The 18,669-nt window shown below is 48.3% G+C and overlaps 2 protein-coding genes across 2 annotated transcripts in view; both read right to left on the bottom strand.

Moving 5' to 3' along the window:
* Positions 1 to 18,669, bottom strand: part of LOC144327638 (uncharacterized) — a 138,179-nt gene that overhangs the window by 29,319 nt on the left and 90,191 nt on the right. The window lies entirely within an intron of this gene.
* LOC144327420 (zinc finger and SCAN domain-containing protein 31-like) lies at positions 6,057 to 7,109 on the bottom strand. Its single transcript, XM_077926759.1, has 4 exons — positions 6,622 to 7,109; positions 6,345 to 6,426; positions 6,285 to 6,291; positions 6,057 to 6,060 (listed from the first exon to the last, which is right to left on the bottom strand). Exons 1-4 carry the CDS (start codon positions 7,021 to 7,023, stop codon positions 6,057 to 6,059), a joined length of 495 nt encoding a protein of 164 aa, XP_077782885.1. The 5' UTR covers positions 7,024 to 7,109.

Below are 18,669 nucleotides of genomic sequence, written 5' to 3'. Positions count from 1 at the left end.
GAGGGTGAAAAAGGAGAGTGCAAAATATGGTCTGAAGCTCAACATCAAAAAAAGGAAGATCATGGCCACTGGACCCATCACCTCCTGGCAAATAGAAGGGGAAGAAATGGAGGCAATGAGAGATTTTATTTCCTTGGGCTCCATGATCACTGCAGATGGTGACAGCAGTCACGAAATTTAAAGACGCCTGCTTTTTGAGCCAGTGTGGTGTAGTGGTTAAGAGCGGTAGTCTTGTAATCTGGGGAACGGGATTCGAGTCTCCGCTCCTCCACATGCAGCTGCTGGGTGACCTTGGGCCAGTCACACTTCTTTGAAGTCTCTCAGCCCCACTCACCTCACAGTGTGTTTGTTGTGGGGGAGGAAGGGAAAGGAGAATGTTAGCCGCTTTGAGACTCCTGAAGGGGAGTGAAAGTCGGGATATCAAATCCAAACTCTTCTTCTTCTCTTCTTGAGAGAAAAGCAATGACCAACTTAGATAGTATCTTTAAAAGCAGAGACATCACCTTGCCAACAAAGGTCCGTATAGTTAAAGCTCTGGTTTTCCCAGTAGTGATGTACGGAAGTGAGAGCTGGACCATAAAGAAGGCTGATCGCCGAAGGATGCTTTTGAATTCTGGTGCTGGAGACTCTTGAGAGTCCCATGGACTGCAAGAAGATCAAACTGATCCATTCTGAAGGAAATCAGCCCTGAGTGCTCACTGGAAGGACAGACCCTGAAGCTGAGGCTCCAATACTTTGGCCACCTCATGAGAAGAGAAGACTCCCTGGAGAAGACACTGATACTGGGAAAGATGGAGGGCACAAGGAGAAGGGGACAACAGAGGACGAGATGGTGGGACAGTGTTCTCGAAGCTACCAGCATGAGTTTGAGCAAACTGCGGGAGACAGTGGAAGACAGAAGTGCCTGGCGTGCTCTGGTCCCTGGGATCACGAAGTGTCTGACACGACTAAGTGATTAAACAACAACAACAGTGGCCAAAACTGTGGAAGCCTTTTGGGGAAAAAGTGTATTTCAGAGGTTTGATGGCTCATAACCCCACTTCTTTTGGAGTAATATTATAAAGTTATTTATCAGTGGGAAGATAATTTAAACAAGAATGCAATCCAAGAAAGTTTGTTCAATTATCTGTGTTCTATCAAACATTATAGCCAAGTAAGCAGAAAAAGGAAGCACAACATGCTTAGGTTGACTTTTGTCAGTGTGTTACGTGATTTCCAACAAGTTGGTTGGTTGATTGCTAACAGGTTGTGTGCTGCTCTGGTTCGCCAGAAGAGGATTAGTCATGCTGACCACATGACCCGGAAGCTGTACGCAGGCTCCCTTGGCCAATAAAGCGAGATGAGCGCCACAACCCAAGAGTCGTTCGCCACTGGACTTAGCACTCAGGGGTCCCTTTAACTTTAAACGCCCCCCAAATACATAAATGAAATGCTTGAGCCCAAACTGAAGCGTTCCGCAGGTGATCTTTCCCCAGATACTGAAGCATATTTATTTATTTATTTCAACATGATTCAGCTGCATGACCTGTTGCTGCTGTGTGCAAACGGTGCTTTCAAGATGATCCCATTCCACTGCCGTAAGGGCCTGGGAATAGCCCAAACATTAACTCAATCAGAAATCTATGGAGCCAACTAAAGAAAATTCTTTGTTAGAAGCAATCCAGCAATAAAGCCCAATTAACAGAGGCAATAATTCGGTCTTGGTTTCACATTCTTACAGGTGCAGAACTAAAAACTTGGTTCACTTCATGGAAAGGTGTTGTAAGGCCGTAATGAAAGCTAAAGGTTACCAATGGTTACCAAAGGTTTCACGTTTTTTCTTTATGACTGCTGTTCCAATAAATACTCCTTCTTAAAAGCAATTGCATTACATTCTTCATTAAATTATCTTTCCATTCCAAACTGAAGCGTTCCGCAGGTGATCTTTCCCCAGATACTGAAGCATATTTATTTATTTATTTCAACATGATTCAGCTGCATGACCTGTTGCTGCTGTGTGCAAACGGTGCTTTCAAGATGATCCCATTCCACTCCTGGAATGGCCTGGGAATAGCCCAAACTTTAATCCAATCGGAAATCTATGCAGCTGATGAAAGAAACTTGTTAATCAGAGGCAACTGATCAAAGAAAAAACTGTAATTTACTCTTTATTGTGGGGGTGTTCGGTTCCCAGGTGTTAGAGGGGGCACTGTTGAGCTCTGTGAAAATAGATGAGGTTGGTCACATTGAGGTATTTTTTGAATTTCCAGGCAGATATGACGATCCCACAGGGAGCCTTACCAAGAGAGGCCAGGATCCCATGATTCTCCTCCATGACGTCCTTATGCAGAGCTCTCTGGTAAGGATCCAGCAACGCCCACTCCTCGTCCGTGAAATGAACAGCGACATCTTCAAAGCACACAGGACCCTAAAAGAAAAAGGGAAATGTCCTCCTCTGAGACAGCAGAAATATGATCTGCTACACAATGCTCTGTTGTTTCCTTCCTGTTAATTGCGGTTTTGTTTCAATAGGATTGCTTTACTGCACATTTTAATTATGGGTGCTTATTTTATTCTGCGTTTTAATTATGGGTATTTGTCTTTGTGGGCGGCTCCCAACAAAACACTAAAATACAATAATCTATTAAACATTAAAAGCTCCCCTAAACAGGGCTGCCTTTGGGTGTCTTCTAAAAGTTTGGTAGTTATTTTTCTCCACAGGGCGGGTGCCACTACCGATAAGGCCCTCTGCCTGGTTCCCTGTAATTGGCTTCTCACAGTGAGGGAACTGCCAGAAGGCCCACGACGTTGGACCTCAGTGTCTGGGCAGAACGATGGAGGTGATGACGCTCCTTCACATATACTGGACCGAGGCTGTTTAGGGCTTTAAAGGTCAGCACCAACACTTTGAATTGTGCTCGGAAACGTACTGGGAGCCAATGCAGATCTCTCAGAACCGGTGTTATGTGGTCCCGGTGGCCACTCACAGTCACCAGTCTAGCTGCCGCATTCTGGATTAATTGCAGTTTCCGGGTCACCTTCAAAGATAGCCCCACGTAGAGCGCATTGCAGTACTCCAAGCGGGAGATAACTAGAGCATGCACCACTCTGGCGAGACAGTCTGCGGGCAGGTAGGGTCTTAGCCTGCGTACCAGGTGGAGATGGTAGACAGCTGCCCTGGACACAGAATTAACCTGTGCCTCCATGGACAGCTGTGAGTCCAAAATGACTCCCAGGCTGCGCACCTGGTCCTTCAGGGGCACAGTTACCCCATTCAGGACCAGGGAGTCCCCCACACCTGCCCGCCTCCTGTCCCCCAAAAACAGTACTTATCTCTTGTCAGGATTCAATCTCAATCTGTTAGCCGCCATCCATCCTCCAACTGCCTCCAGGCACTCACACAGGACCTTCACCCCCTTCACTGGTTCTGATTTAAAAGAGAGGTAGAGCTGGGTATCATCCGCATACTGATGAACACCCAGCCCAAACCCCCTGATGATCTCTCCCAGTGGCTGCATGTAGATGTTGAAAAGCATGGGGGAGAGGACAGAACCCTGAGGCACCCCACAAGTGAGAGCCCAGGGGTCTGAACACTCATCCCCCACCACCACTTTCTGAACACGGCCCAGGAGGAAGGAGCGGAACCACTGTATGACAGTGCCCCCAGCTCCCAGCCCCTCAAGACGGTCCAGAAGGATGTTATGGTTGTTCAAAAACCACTCACTCAATCACCTTGCCCAAGAATGGAAGATTTGAGACTGGGCAATAGTTAGCCATATTGGCAGCATCTAAAGATGTTTTTTTAATAAGCGGTTTGATAACCGCCTCTTTCAGAGGGTCTGGGAAGGCTCCCTCACAGAGAGAAGCATTCACCACCTCGCAAAGCCCATTGCCCAGTCCTTCCCGGCTAGCTTTTATAAGCCAGGATGGGCAAGGATCAAGGAGACAGGTGGTTGGTCTCACTCGTCCAAGCAGCCTGTCCACATCCTCAGAGGTAACAGATTGGAACTGATCCCACGCAACTTGACTAGACAGGACATTAGCACTCTCCCGCCCCGGCCCTGCTCCACGGTGGAGTCTACCTCTTCCTGAATCTGAGTGACTTTGTCTGCAAAAAACTTTGCAAAATCATTGCAGGAGATCATGTGGCCCATACTGGGCCCCGATGTAGCAGGTGGTTCTGCTATATTACGAACCACCTGAAAAAGCCTCCTGCTGCTGTTTTCTGCAGATGCAGAAAGTCTTCTTCGCCATCACTACCGCCACTTAGTAGGCTCGACATTGAGCTCTAACCCATGTCCGGTCAGCTTCAGAATGAGTTATCCGCCACCGGCGCTCTAGCCATCTCAGCGATTGTTTCATTGCCCTCAGATCCATGGAAAACCACAGGGCTGAGTGGTCTCCATGCAATCGAAGAGGGCCCATCTGCTTCATCCAACCAAGTCTCTGTTACACATGCCAGGTCAAGATCAAGTCATGGATGGCAGTGGTTTTATGAATCATTGACCTGGCATTGCACAGCAGCACCTTCAGGTCATGTGGGTATCGCTTGCTGATTCTAGTATCCGTCCAGTCAGTAGCAGACCCGGAGGCAGGGATAGTCCTCCAACAACGACTAAACCTGCCTCCTCTGTAATGACATGGTCTGGTCTTAGCTTACCTCCTCCTCCTACCCGTGATCACTGAGATCGGTTGTCCCAGTGCATCCCCCCGTGGGACATGCCCCAGCTATTTTGTGGGCTGGGACCCACTCCCTGGCAGCCCTAACCCCTCCCCTTAAGAACAAAATAAAACCCTTATAAAAAAAAATCTAATTCCCGAACCCAAAAAAACCCAAAACCATCCATGCCACCCCCCACAAAAAAAAAGTAATCAAAAGGGAAAAAAGGAAATTTTTAAAACACTTTAAAAAGAACATTGCTCCGAGTCCTCCTGGCCAGCAGGAGCAGCAGCAGCAACCGTCCTTATGAGGCCTGTCAGGCCCCGCCCTGGGCCAGGTGGTGAGTGGCAGGAGCAGGGCCCTCAGGCACTCATGCAGGGGAGTCCTCCTGGGCAGCAAGCAGTCCTTATGAGGCTTCAGGCCCCGCCCTGGGCCAGGTGGTGAGTGGCAGGAGCAGGGCCCTCAGGCACTCACGCAGGGGAGTTGTTTCAACAGGATTGCTTTGCTGCACATTTTATTTATAGATGCTTATTCTATTCTAACTTTTAATTATGGGTATTCGTCTTTGTACAAATAGGTGGTACTCCACCTTGTGTTTTCCAAGTCATTCTGCCTAGGCAAGCATTCCAGTTTGCCTGATGGAAGGGTCCACTTTCTCCTCTCCTCCTGAGCTGTTCTGGGGAGTTCCCTCCCAATGCCCTAGAGCCAAATTCCAGGGTTTCATGGGGGCATGGAGAGGGGGAGGAATGGGGGGGCAGGCCCCATTTTGCAGCCAATGGGGCTGGTTAGGTGAATCCAGGCCACTATTTGTTCTCATTTGTCCACTGCTTAGAAACCAATTTGAGCAATCAGTGATCAATCTAGAAATAAAATAAGCCTGTTTTGGATGGCCATCTGTCTTGGATGATCTAGCAGAGATTCCTGCATTGCAGGGGGTCTCCTGGCTCTGAGAGACAAGCAGGGAGGGTGGCTTCTGGCAAAAGGAGAGGGAGCCACCTGTGACTCTTCCTTATCCTGACTCACCTCTGCCTCTCGACCTCCCTCCTCCCACTCGCTTCCTTCCTCTTCTGCCTCTGATTCTGCACTGCATTCTGCCACAGAGTCTCCCAGCTCACTAAGCCCTGTAACCCCTTCATCTTCTGACACCTCCTCTTCCCAGGCTTCTCCCTCTTCCCCCTCTGACCACCCATCCTTCTTCTACCTCCACTCCTTCGACTCTGAGCAGTCTTCCCTTCCTGGTTCCCCGGCTGCTTCCTCCCACCACTCCTCTGTGCCCAACAAGTCCATGACATTGCTCCATCCCTCGGCCTCTGACCCCACAAGGCAGCTTCCCCTAACCTGATCTGGTTTCACAGCCACTGCTTCTCTTCTGTCCCCATGAAAAGACGGATCAGGAAGTCTTGCTGGCATCCTTCTATCACCTGCAAGAAAGAAAACATAAACAGGACGCCAGGAGTGCCTGCTTCTCTCACAGGTGAAACAGGGCATCTCTTACTACAGATGGTCTTTTGAGAAAGCCTTACCTACTGAGAGCATTTGGACGTTTGTGCCCATTTAATATGTTAGTTGTGCAGAAATACATCTCCCCTCTTCTGGACCCTTGTTCCCAACTGTCTCCCCACAAAACAAGATGAAAACAACTCACAGATGAGCTGGAAAACCAACAGAATGAGACCAGACAGAGAAAAACCACCTTCCTCCTTACCCAGTGGCCTCTCTCTGGTGTCAAACGGAGGCCTCTCTGCCTCACAGGAATCCAGGTCCATTTCTGCAAAGAGATCCTTTCCCTGAAAATAAACAAGGATTCAAAATAGAGAATGGTGAGAAATATTAGAAAGAGAATGGCAAAGACTTAAAGGCTGTGAGATCACATTCCATGGATGCTTTCCCAGAAAACGGACTGGCCAGCAGCAGAGCATTATGGGATGTTCTCTGTCCTGTTTGGAGCCCCTTGGGAGTTTCCAGAGGAAAGTCTCTCTCACCTGCTTTCTCTCCTCTGCCTGATTCAGGAGGAAACCTTCGGCCAAGGCCACCGCCTGGGAACTGGTCTCCGCTCCGCATTCCCTCACCCAGCTCTCCATCTCCGGGGGAAGGACAGCCAGGAACTGCTCCAAGATCACCAGGTCCAGCATCTCAGCTTTCGTGTGCCTTTCTGGCTTCAGCCACTGGTGGCAAAAGTGGTAGAGTCGGCTGCCAACCTCTCGGGGTCCTTTGGCCTCCTGGCAGCAGAACTGCCTCGACTGCTGGCTCTGCACCTCTGAGCGGAGGGTGTCCTCCTCACCCAGGATCTTCTGCACTGGGTTTTCCCAGAATCCCCCACTGCTCCCAGTTTGGCTGCCATGGCCTCTTCCTGCCTCAGGGCCAGCTGAATCTTGCTCATCCATTTGTGCTCTCAGGAAGCCTTTGAGAGATCGGAAGGAACCCTTTAGTCTTCTGACAAGTTCTGCCCTTCTAAATGAGAAGCTGTAGCAAATCCTACAAAGCCAATACATTGTTCTGTTACAAATTTGTAGGACAGGAAAAGAAATGTTTCCCTGAGCAAGCATGGATGAGTCTTGCTGGGAAGCAGGGCTGTACTGCACCGCATCCCAGACCGTGAGCTATCTTTTTGAAAAGAAAGAGCAGGAAGAGGAGAAGAAATACGTTTCTTGCCTTCTAGCAATGCAAAATGTGGAGGCAACTGAAGGGATTTCTGGGAGATTAATCAACCTGGTTTCTGCTGCCTTCCAGTCAATGCATGAAATCTGAACCAAATGACAAGGGAGTCATTTGTATCTTGTGAAAAATGGATGCTTGGTTCTAGTGGGGGTCCTCAGGAGTTGCCCCCCACACCTACACCCACTGTGCTGCTTCTCTCTCCTTTTCTTGCACTTGGACTCTCTGCCGCTCTCCAGACAGACTCCTGGGGTGGGGTCCCTTTTTGTTTGCTCTGAGGGCCAGGTATGTATCTGATCAACCCCCTGAGGGCCAAGTGGGCAGGGCCAAAGACATCTCCCTTGAAATTTAGGCAGGTAATTTATTGTTATTATTATTTTGTTAGATAGCTTCACACACACACACAGCCACTGATGCCAAGGTCCCTGGAGGTTCGGTGAGTAGCAGCGCCCATTTCCGGCTGCTTTGCCAGCAACAATCCCTTTGGGACAGAGAGGATGTGGTCGAGGGATGCCCTGCTCTGGGTGCGAGGGGATTGCTGCAGTGGCCTCCGTGGGGAGCTGCCCTGGGAGACGACTGGGAAACTGGTCCGCAATGCAGCAGCCAGACTATGGGATGGGATCCCTCTCTTTGTTCCTGGCCTTTCTTCCCCACTTTACCTTCCTATCGCCCCGTTGTTCTTTGGGGGCGGGCTAGTCCACCTCCTCGTCCAGCTTTGGAAAACCATTTGCAGATGTTTCCTCTGTTGTGCAATGAGGCTGAGCGATGTCACACAGAGTTAAAGTCCCAGGGACTCCTTTGTTTAAAGAAGGGAGATCTTTTCTGAAGGGGGGGGCGGAGGGCCAGATGAGTTTGGGATCCTCTGATCTCCAGGAAGGAGAGCGTGGCAGACCTGGCCCCTCCCTGATCAGGCCCCCCAGGCATCCTCCCCTGCTGCAGCCCTGGGACCCCCCCCCCCCCCCGTCTCCCCACTGCACCCTCTGGGGAGAGAGAGAGGAGACTCACCAGATCCCAGGAGGGGAGAGCGAGGCAGCCCTTGCAGGAGAGACACTGAAGCAGGAAAGGACTGGGGAGGGAGGGGCCTTGGCTCTGGAGGACCTGCCCCCCCTTGCTTCCTGGCCTCTCTAGGAAGGCAGCTCACTTCCCTTCCTGTCCTCTCTAGGAAGGCAGCACACTTCCCTTTAACCCTTGCAATGCCGAGTCCCTCCAGCTCAGCCCTTTCTCACTTCGCAGAACCTCAGATTCTTATTATTTTTTAAGGATTTAGGGGGGCAGCTGCCTCCCTGGCTCCGCCAATACCCAGATATCCTTTGGGGGGGGGGGAGGCTCTTGGCTGGACTCTGAGCATCTCCCTCCCTTGGCCAGAAACCAGAGGAAGAGCTTGCAGGGAAAAGGGCTTTGCAGGAGGCAAGGAAGCTCTTCCTAGAATTCAGGAGGGGAGAGATAGGAGGGGATCCCAGGGTCATCTAGTCCAACCCCCAGCAATGCAGGAATCTCAGCTAAAGCATCCATAGCAGATGGCCGTCCGATCTCTGCTTAGAGACCTCTAAGGAAGGAGAGTCCACCACCTCCCAAGGGAGACCTTTCCCCTGCCCAACTGCTCTTAGGTGTCCCTCAAGGCAGCGGGTCCTGAGTTCTTGCCCTGCTGAAACAATCGCACTGGCTGCCAAGGAGGAACCAAGCGAAGTTCAAAATAAATTAATCCTATTCTCATCATAAATGAGTAATATTTTCTTATGCATGCTTTTTATGCTAATATACAAAAGTATGTCATTTCCCTTTCCAGATATGCTTAATTGCTAATTCAATGGACTGAAAATGGATTGCTGTTATTTTTATGTTTAGGGAAGCTTTTAATATTTGATGGACTATTGTATTTTAATATTTTGTTGGAAGCCGCCCAGAGTGGCTTGGGAAACCCAGCCAGATGGGCAGTGTATAAATAAATTATTATTATTAATATTATTTATTGATCAGGTGAGTTTTCTCCTTTCGAAAGAGGAATGTGGAATCTCCACGGTTGCTAATAGCATAACATTGAAAGGCTAGTGAAATATCGGGGGCCCTAGAGCATCTGCTTGGCATGCAGAATGTCCCAGTCAGTGTAGACCAGGGGTCCTCAAACTGTGTCCTGCACGGCCATTTCAGAACCCGCCAAGTGTCCGAGGCTGAAAGCATCTCGCCGCCCGCTCATTCAGTCCTTGCGTCCCGCTGAGGTAAACGCCACAAGCATGGTAGCGGCTCTACCAATGAAAGGCCAGGGAGTTTCACCCGGGGATGGGAAAGTGTTGTCTTTTGGCATGAAGAGCGAAGTTTGAGGTTGGTGGAGGAAGGCAGACTTGGATCAATTCGGTTTCATTACGTAAAGGTTTACTTTAAAGGTGGGAGAAGGAAGTATAGTCCTATTTTTGTGCATGGAGCAGCGGTATTATTACTAGTCATAATCGGTCAATGTCCATTACTTTCTGTGGCCCGGAACACTTAAATTTCTTTAATTCAGTTATTAAAAGTGGCTCCTCTTATTTAAGGGCCGCACAGACCACATGGGACACCAGAGCAGATTCCCTTGTTGCTTTTTTGAGTCGACTAGCAATGGGGGTTGCATTTCCTTATTTACAGGAGGGCTGTTGTTGAAGCACATGACATGCTCTTCACACTTAGTTATCTATTAGGAGCAGAGGCACAAATTATTGTATGTGTGTGTGTATTTCCAAACTACCCCAGTCTGAGCGGGTTCTGAAATGGCTGTGTAGGCCAGATTCACAATGGGCTGGATTCAGGCCAGGGAACATAGTTTGAGGACCCCTGGCCTACACTGACTGGCAGCTGCTCCCCAGAGTTTCAGGCAGGGGTTTTGTCCGGCCCTTGCAGGAGATGTCAGGGGTTGACCACGGGACATTCTGCATGCCAAGCAGATGCTCTAGGGCTCCCCATATTTCCCTAGCCTTTCAATGTTATGCTATTGGCAACCGTGGAGATTCCACCTCCCTCTTTCAAAAGGAGAAAACTCACCTGGTTAATAATAATAATAATAGTAATAATAATAATAATAATAATAATAATAATAATAATAATAATAATAATATATTTATACCCCGCTCACCTGGCTGGCTTCCCCAGCCACTCTGGACGGCTTCCAACAAAATATTAAAATATAATAGTCGATCAAATATTAAAAGCTTCCCTAAACATAAAAATAACAACAATCCATTTTCAGTCCATTGAATTAGCAATTAAGCATTTCTGGAAAGGGAAATGGCATACTTTTTTTATTAGCATAAAAAGCATGCATGAAAAAGTATTACTCATTTATGATGAGAATGGGGTTTATTTATTTTGAACTTCGCTGGGTTCCTCCTTGGCAGCCAGTGCGATTGTTTCAGCAGGGCAAGAACTCAGGACCCGCTGCCTTGAGGGACACCTAAGAGCAGTTGGGCAGGGAAAGGTCTCCCTTGGGAGGTGGGGGACTCTCCTTCCATGGAGGTTTCTCAGCAGAGATCGGACGGCCATCTGCCATGGATGCTTTAGCTGAGATTCCTGCATTGCTGGGGGTTGGACTAGATGACCCTGGGATCCCCTCCTATCTCTCCACTCCTGAATTCTAGGAGGAGCTTCCTTGCCTCCTGCAAAGCCCTTTTCCCTGCAAGCTCTTCCTCTGGTTTCTGGCCAAGGGAGGGAGATGCTCAGAGTCCAGCCAAGAGCCTCCCCCCCCAAAAGGATATCTGGGCATTGGCATAGCTGGGGGGGGCAGCTGCCCCCCTAAATCTATAAAAAATAATAGAAATCTGAGGTTCTGCCAAGCGAGAGAGGGCTGAGCTGGAGGGACTCGGCTTGGCAAGGGTTAAAGGGAAGTGAGCTGCCTTCCTAGAGAGGCCAGGAAGCAAGGGGGGGGCCAGGTCCTCCAGAGCCAAGGCCCCTCCCTCCCCAGTCCTTTCCTTGCTTTGGGGTCTCTCCTGCAAGGGCTGCCTCGCTGTCCCCTCCTGGGATCTGGTGAGTCTCCTCTCTCCCCCCCCAGAGGGTGCAGTGGGGAGACGGGGGGGTCCCAGGGCTGCAGCAGGGGAGGGGGCCTGGGGGGCCTGATCCGGGAGGGGCCAGGTCTGCCACGCTCTCCTTCCTGGAGATCAGAGGATCCCTGACTCCCACGAAATCTCCCTTCTTTAAACAAAGGAGTCCCTGGGACTTTAACTCTGAGTGACATCGCTCAGCCTCATTGCACAACAGAGGAAACATATGCAAATAGTTTTCCAAAGCTGGACGAGGAGGTGGACTAACCTCCCCCCCCCCCCAAAGAAAACCCCACATGGAGGAAGGAAGGAAGGAAAGGTGGGAGAGAAAGGCCAGGGATAAAGAGAGGGATCCCAGCCCCTAGTCTGGCTGCTGCATTGCGGACCAGTTTCCCAGTCGTCTCCCAGAGCAGCTCCCCACGGAGGCCACTGCATCAATCCCCTCGCACCCAGAGCATGGCATCCCAGGACCACATCCTCTCTGTCCCAAAGGGATTGTTGCTGGCAAAGAAGCCGGAAATGGGCGCTGCTACTTCCTGACAGTAAGAGCTGTTCGACAGTGGAATTTGCTGCCAAGGAGTGTGGTGGAGTCTCCTTCTTCAGAGGTCTTTAAGCAGAGGCTTGACAACCATATGTCAGGAGTGCTCTGATGGTGTTTCCTGCTTGGAAGGGGGTTGGACTCGATGGCCCTTGTGGTCTCTTCCAACTCTATGATTCTACTCACTGAGCCTCCAGGAACCTTGGCATGAATGGCTGTGTGTGTGTGTGTCAAGCTATCTAACAGAATAATAATAGTAATAGTAATAATAATATTAAAATAAAAAATAACCCACCTAAATTTCAAAGGAGATGTCTTTGGCTTTTCCCACTTGGCTGTTCAGATACATTCCTCGCCCTCCGAGCAAAGAAAAAGGGACCCCACCCCAGGAGTCTGTCTGGAGAGTGGCAGAGAGTCCAAGTACAAGAAGAGACAGAAGCAGGGGAGTGGGGGAGAGCAACTCCTGAGGACCCCCAGGTGAGGACCCCCACTAGAGCCAAGCATCCATGTTTCACAAGATACAAATGACTCACTTCTCAGTCGGTTCTGACTTCATGCATTGACTGGAAGGCAGCAGAAACCAGGTTGATTAATCTCCCAGAAATCCCTTCAGTTGCCTCCAAATTTTGCATTGCTTGAAGGCTAGAGACTTATTTCTTCTCCTCTTCCTCCTCCTCTTTCTTTTCAGAAAGATAGCTCATGGTCTGGGATCTGGTGCAGTCCAGCCCTGGTTCCCAGCAAGACTCATCCATGCTTGCTCAGGGAACCATTCCCCCCCCCCCCCCGTCCTACAAATTCTGCAACAGAACAATGTATTTGCCTTTTAGGATTTGCTACAGCTTCTCATTTAGAAGGGCAAAAATTGGCAGAAGACCAAAGGGTTCCTTCCAATCTCTCAGAGGCTTCCTGGGCGCACAAATGGATGAGCGAGACTCAGTTCTCCCCGAAGCAGGAAGAGGCCATGCCAGCCAAACTGGGAGCAGTGGGGAATTTTGGGAAAACCCAGTGCAGAAGATCCTGGGTGAGGAGGATACCCTCTGCTCAGAGGTGCAGAGCCAGCAGTTGAGGCAGTCCTGCTGCCAGGAGGCCAAAGGACCCCGAGAGGTTTGCAATCGACTCTACCACTTTTGCCACCAGTGGCTGAAGCCGGAAAGGCACACGAAAGCTGAGATGCTGGACCTGGTGATCTTGGAGCAGTTCCTGGCTGTCCTTCCCCTGGAGATGGAGAGCTGGGTGAGGGAATGCGGAGCGGAGACCAGTTCCCAGGCGGTAGCCCTGGCCGAAGGTGTCCTACTGAGTCAGGCAGAGGAGAGAAAGCAGGTGAGAGAGACTTTCCTCTGGATATTCCCAAGGGGCTCCAAACAGGACAGAGAACATCCCATAATGGTCTGCTGATGACCCGTCCGTTTTCTAGGAAAGCATCCATGGAATGAGATCTCACACCCTTCAAGTCTTTGTCATTCTCTTTCTAATATTTCTCCCCATTCTCTGGTTTGAATCATTGTGTTTTTTTCCAGGGAAAGGATCTCTTTGCAGAAATGGACCTGGATTCCTGTGAGGCAGAGAGGCCTCCGTTGGACACCAGAGAGAGGCCACTGGGTAAGGAGGAAGGTGGTTTTTCTCCGTTTAGTCTCATTCTGTTGGTTTTCCAACTCATCTGTGGGTTCTTTTCATCTTGCTTTGGGGGGAGATAGTTGGGAACAAGGGTCCAGAGGAGGGGAGATGTATTTCTGCACAACTAACATATGAAATGGGCAGAAAGGTCCTAATACTCTCAGTAGGTAAGTCCTTCTCAAAGGCCCATCTGTAGTTAGAGATGCTCTGTTTCACCTGTGAGAGAAACAGGCACTCCAGGCGTCCTGATCACCTTTTTTGTCTTGCAGGTGACAGAAGGATGCTGGCAAGACTTCCTGATCCGTCTTTTCATGGGAGCAGAAGGGAAGCAGTGGCTGTGGAACCAGATCAGGTCAGGGGAAGCTGCCTTGTGGCGACAGAGGCCAAGGGATGGAGCAAGGTCATGCACTGGTTGGGCACAGAGGAATGGTGGGAGGAAGCAGCTGGGGAACCAGGAAGGGAAGACGGCTGAGACCCCAAGAAGTGGAGGTAGAAGAAGGATGGGCGGTTAGAGGGGGGAAAGGGAGAAGGCTGGGAAGAGGAGGTGTCAGAAGCTGAAAGGCTAACAGGGCTTACTGAGCTGGGAGACTCTGTGGCAGAATGCAGTGCAGAATCAGAGGCAGAAGAGGAAGGAGGCGAGTGGGAGAGGAAGGTCGAGAGGCAGAGGTGAGTCAGGATAAGGATGCCAGAAGCCCCCCTCCCTGCTTGTCTCTCAGAGCCAGGAGACCCTGTTTATTGCAGAAATCTCTGCTAGATCATCCAAGACAGATGGCCATCCAAAACAGGCCTATTTTATTTCTAGATTGATCACTGAATGCTAAAATCGGTTTCTACGTAGTGAACAAATCAGAACAAATAGTGGCCTAGATTCACCTAACCAGCCCCATCGGATGAAAAATGGGGCCCTGCCCCACAATCCTCCCCCTCCCCATTCCTCCATGAACCCCTTCAATTTGGCTTTACGGCATTGGGAGGGAACCTTCCCAGAACAGCTCATGAGGAGAGGAGAAAGTGGATCCTTCCATCAGGCAAACTGGGAATGCTTGCCTAGGCAGAATGACCTGAATAACACAAGGTGGAGTACCACCTATTTGAACAAAGACAAATACCCATAAAATGCAGAATAAAATAAGCATCCATAAATAAAATGTGCAGCAAAGCAATCCTATTGAAACAACACCGCAATTTACAGGAAGGAAACAACAGAGCATTGTGTAGCAGATCATATTTCTGTCTCAGAGGAGGACATTTCCCTTTTTCTCTTAGGGTCCAGTGTGCTTTGAAGATGTCGCTGTTCGTTTCACGGACGAGGAGTGGGCGTTGCTGGATCCTGACCAGAGAGCTCTGCATAAGGACGTCATGGAGGAGAATCGTGGGATCGTGGCCTCTCTTGGTAAGGCTCCCTGTGGGATCGTCCTATCTGCCTGGAAATTCAAAAAATACCTCAATGTGACCAACCTCATCTATTTTCACAGAGCTCAGCAGTGCCCCCTATAACACCTGGGAACCGAACACCCCCACAATAAAGAGTAAATTACAGTTTTTTCTTTGAACAGCCTTCCTCAAATTATTCCTTTTTCTACCAGGATTGGGCTGGTCTGAACTTCTGAGGCCATCTTAAATGTCAGCTTCAGAATTCTTAGGAAAGCTAAGTAGTTTCAGATTTTTGTTTTTGCTCCTGTCAGTCTTGGGTTGACCAAAGAGACGACTGGCAGAGAAGCTCAGGTGCTGCCAGCCAGAGAAGAAGCAGGCCTAGGGAGAGGAGACTTAGCAGTGGAAGGCAGAGAGGAGGGGGAGATCAATTGTAATCTGAGCTCTGAACAAAGGGGAGAAGAAAAAGAGAGACAGAGTGACAGACAGCTGTGTGAGAGCTACAGGAGTGAGTCAGACGCTGGAGTGCAGGAAGCGTTCTCTGCCTAATCTCAGAGGTCTGAAAACTGGTCGAGACTGGCAAAAGATACTGGAAGAGAAGGTGGGGGCTTCCATGCTGGGGAAGGGGGAGGAGCTCAGTCTGGGCAACTCCATCTTGTGGGGAGGACGGTGAGTAGAGGAGCTCCGTCCAAGTTTGTTGTTTTAGCAATAAATCTGAAATTATTAACAGCCAGAGTCGTCTCACGTTTGTGGGAGAGACCAAGCCATAACAAGGACTGACATTGGAGATGGAGGGGATGCCATGACTGGGCCAAACAAAATCCACCCCAGAGAAGAGCTAGGCTTATGGAATCTCAGGTAGTAGTAGCAGTGATGAGGATGAGGATGATACAGTGGTACCTCGGTTTACAAACTTAATTTTTTCCAGAACAGGTACCACTGTAGTAATAATAATAATATTTTGTAATGGCTTGGCTCTCCCACAGAAGCGAGACACCGGCAGTAATTATCTCAGGTTTATTGCTCAAACACATAAATCACTCCGGAGCTCTTTCACTCCGTGTCTGACTTCCAAGTTTGCAGTTGCCAAGTCTAAACTCCGCCCCTTCCCCCTTCTCTCACTGACATTTTCTCGCCTTCTAGTTTTTGGGCTAGCTATTCCTGGCCTCTCCCCTTCTGTCTCTGAGCTAAGATTGGTATTTTGTGGATCTTTGCTATCTGCTGCCTGCTCTCTGTTCTCTGAAGCTCTGCCACTCGGCTGACCCTCCTCCCTCTCACATTCCAGCTCACATTCCAGTTTCCTTATCTCTCTTTGCCTGCTTTCATACATTCCAGCCTCTGTCAGCTCCGGAACAAAGCTGACATTTTTATTTCTACCCTGCCCATCAGGCTGGGTTGCCCCAGCCACTCTGGGCGGCTTCCAACACATATATAAACATGAAACAGAAATAATAATATTCTGATGCCATATAAAAAGAACATTAACTTAAAATGAACAACTTATACTGGTGGCCAAAATTGTGGAAACCTTTTGTGAAAAGTGTATTTCTGAGGTTTGATGGCTCATAACACCACTTTTGTGTGGAGTAATACCATAAAATTATATATCTATGGAAAGATAATTTAATGAAGAATGTAATGTACATTTATGAAGGAGTATTTATTGGAACAGCAGTCATAAAGAAAAAACGTGAAACTTTTGGTAACCATTGGTAACCTTTAGCTTTAATTACAGCCTTACAACGCTTTCCCATGAAGTGAACCAAATTTTTAGTTCTGCAGCTGTAAGAATGTGAAACCAAGATTGAATTATTGCCTCTGTTAATTGGGCTTTATTGCTGGGTTGCCTCTGATTAACAAGTTTCTTTAGTTTGCTCCATAGATTTCTGATTGGGTTAATGTTTGGGCTATTCCCAAGCCATTCTGGCAGTGGAATAGGATTATCTTGAAAGCAGCTTTTTCACACAGCAGCAACAGGACATGGCGCTGAGTCCTGTTGAAATAGAAAATAAATATATAAGTAGGAGGGGTCCGCTAGGGGCGCCTTGGAAGATGGCGGATATTAACATCTATCCAGCTCGCACGAGGTAATTAGAGGCTGATTATGGGGAGTAAATCAGTCTCCCTCATCTCTCCAGGGGGGAGAGATGCAGTTTTCACCCGCTGTTGCCATAAATCACCCCCGAGTTCAGAAGAAGGAGGGGGTGAGGCACTGGGTGCACAACCCTCGGCGGGCCTCGGAACTCCTCCGAAGCTACTTCCAGGAGCGAAACTAGTTGTGTTACTTAAAAGGAAAAAAATTGGTGAAAGATAATGCACAGGCTTCAAGAGAGGCAGGAGGTTTTTATCTGCTAACAATTTTACCACTGAAATGAAGAAGACTGAGACGGAAGATTACATCAAAGAACTACAGACATGCTGGTATGTGGATTGGAGTGCAACGGAACTAAAGGGGGGGGGATGACTTTTTATCTTTTTTTGCGCTATGTGATTAACTAATAACCCTCCCTCTTAGAATATCCATCACAGCAACTAATTGGCAAATGGGACTAAAAAGGAACTGTGTGGGAATAATATGAATTTAAAGGTTTTACTCTGTAAAGGATTTGGAAAGAAGGGCTCTCTTTGTGACGCAGTTAGAATGGAGATTTGATACGAGACCTGTGTTGCAGGAGGTTTGGTCTTGGGGAGGGCAAGCCGAAGATTTATTACTTTCGATGAGATTGTGAACTGGAAGGGGCAGCCCTCCTGGAAAAAGACTAATTTACAACGCAACAGGTCGGGAAAGTTAAAGAGCGAGCTTTTGGACTGTATTTCATCGGAACAACAAGATGGCGATTGCTTGCTCGAGCGTAAATGCCTGGATTATTGGGATTTACGAGAGAGCAGTACAAAGCTCACACAGAAATACAGATAAGACTGTTTCTTTCAACCCACTTGCGGAGCAATTCGGTGGTAAATGGAAAGGAAAATGAGTAACGACAAGGATTTAGAAGAAGGGACTGGGAATATTCTTAATATGAAAGCAGCAGAAAATATTCAAGGATTGGACTCCTGCCGATCAAGAAGCATGGGTACCCCCCACAAAAAATTATAATTTGGAAAATAATTGGATTACATGATATGTATTGTTATAATTTGGACTAATTGGTTTGATGTGTTTAATTCGGTAATATGAAACTTAATAAAAATTCTTATTTTTATTAAAAAAGTAAATATATAAATATATATTTATATAAATATATATAAATGCTTCAGTATCTGAGTAAAGATCACCTGCGGAAGGCTTCAGTTTGGGCTAAAGTATTTCATTTTTTATTTGGGGGCATTTCCATTCCCATTAATGATGAAAATTATGCCCACACCTTTTGCTGCCATACAACCTCAGATCATCACACTATCTGGGTGTTTCACAGTTGGTGTAATGCAAGTAGCATGTAAATCTTCTCTGATTCTTCCCCTTGCGTATTTCATGCCATCACTACCAATCAAGGAGATTTGGGTCACATCCCTCCAAAAACATTGTCCCATTGTTCCGCTGTCCAGTTAACATGGGTTTAATCTTTTCAACCTTTGCATGAGAGATTTTCTTTAATCGTTTAGTCGTGTACGACTCTTTGTGACCCCATGGACCAGAGCACACCATGTCCTATTGTCTTCCACTGCCTCCCGCAGTTTGGTTAAACTCATGCTTGAGAGATAACAATGGCTTTTTCCTTAGAATTCTAACATTTAGAGCAGTCCTTGCACTCAACTTCACATTACATCTCACCATGTCATCTTGTATACACCAAAATGATTTTCTTCTGTCATGTAGGGACAGTCTCTCTATTATTCGATCGTCACTT

Source organism: Podarcis muralis, chromosome 4, assembly GCF_964188315.1.
Source record: "Podarcis muralis chromosome 4, rPodMur119.hap1.1, whole genome shotgun sequence".
Taxonomy (NCBI): Eukaryota; Metazoa; Chordata; class Lepidosauria; order Squamata; family Lacertidae; genus Podarcis; species Podarcis muralis.
The sequence above is the reverse complement of the archived record's forward strand: the minus strand, read 5'-3'. Positions and strand labels throughout refer to the sequence as shown.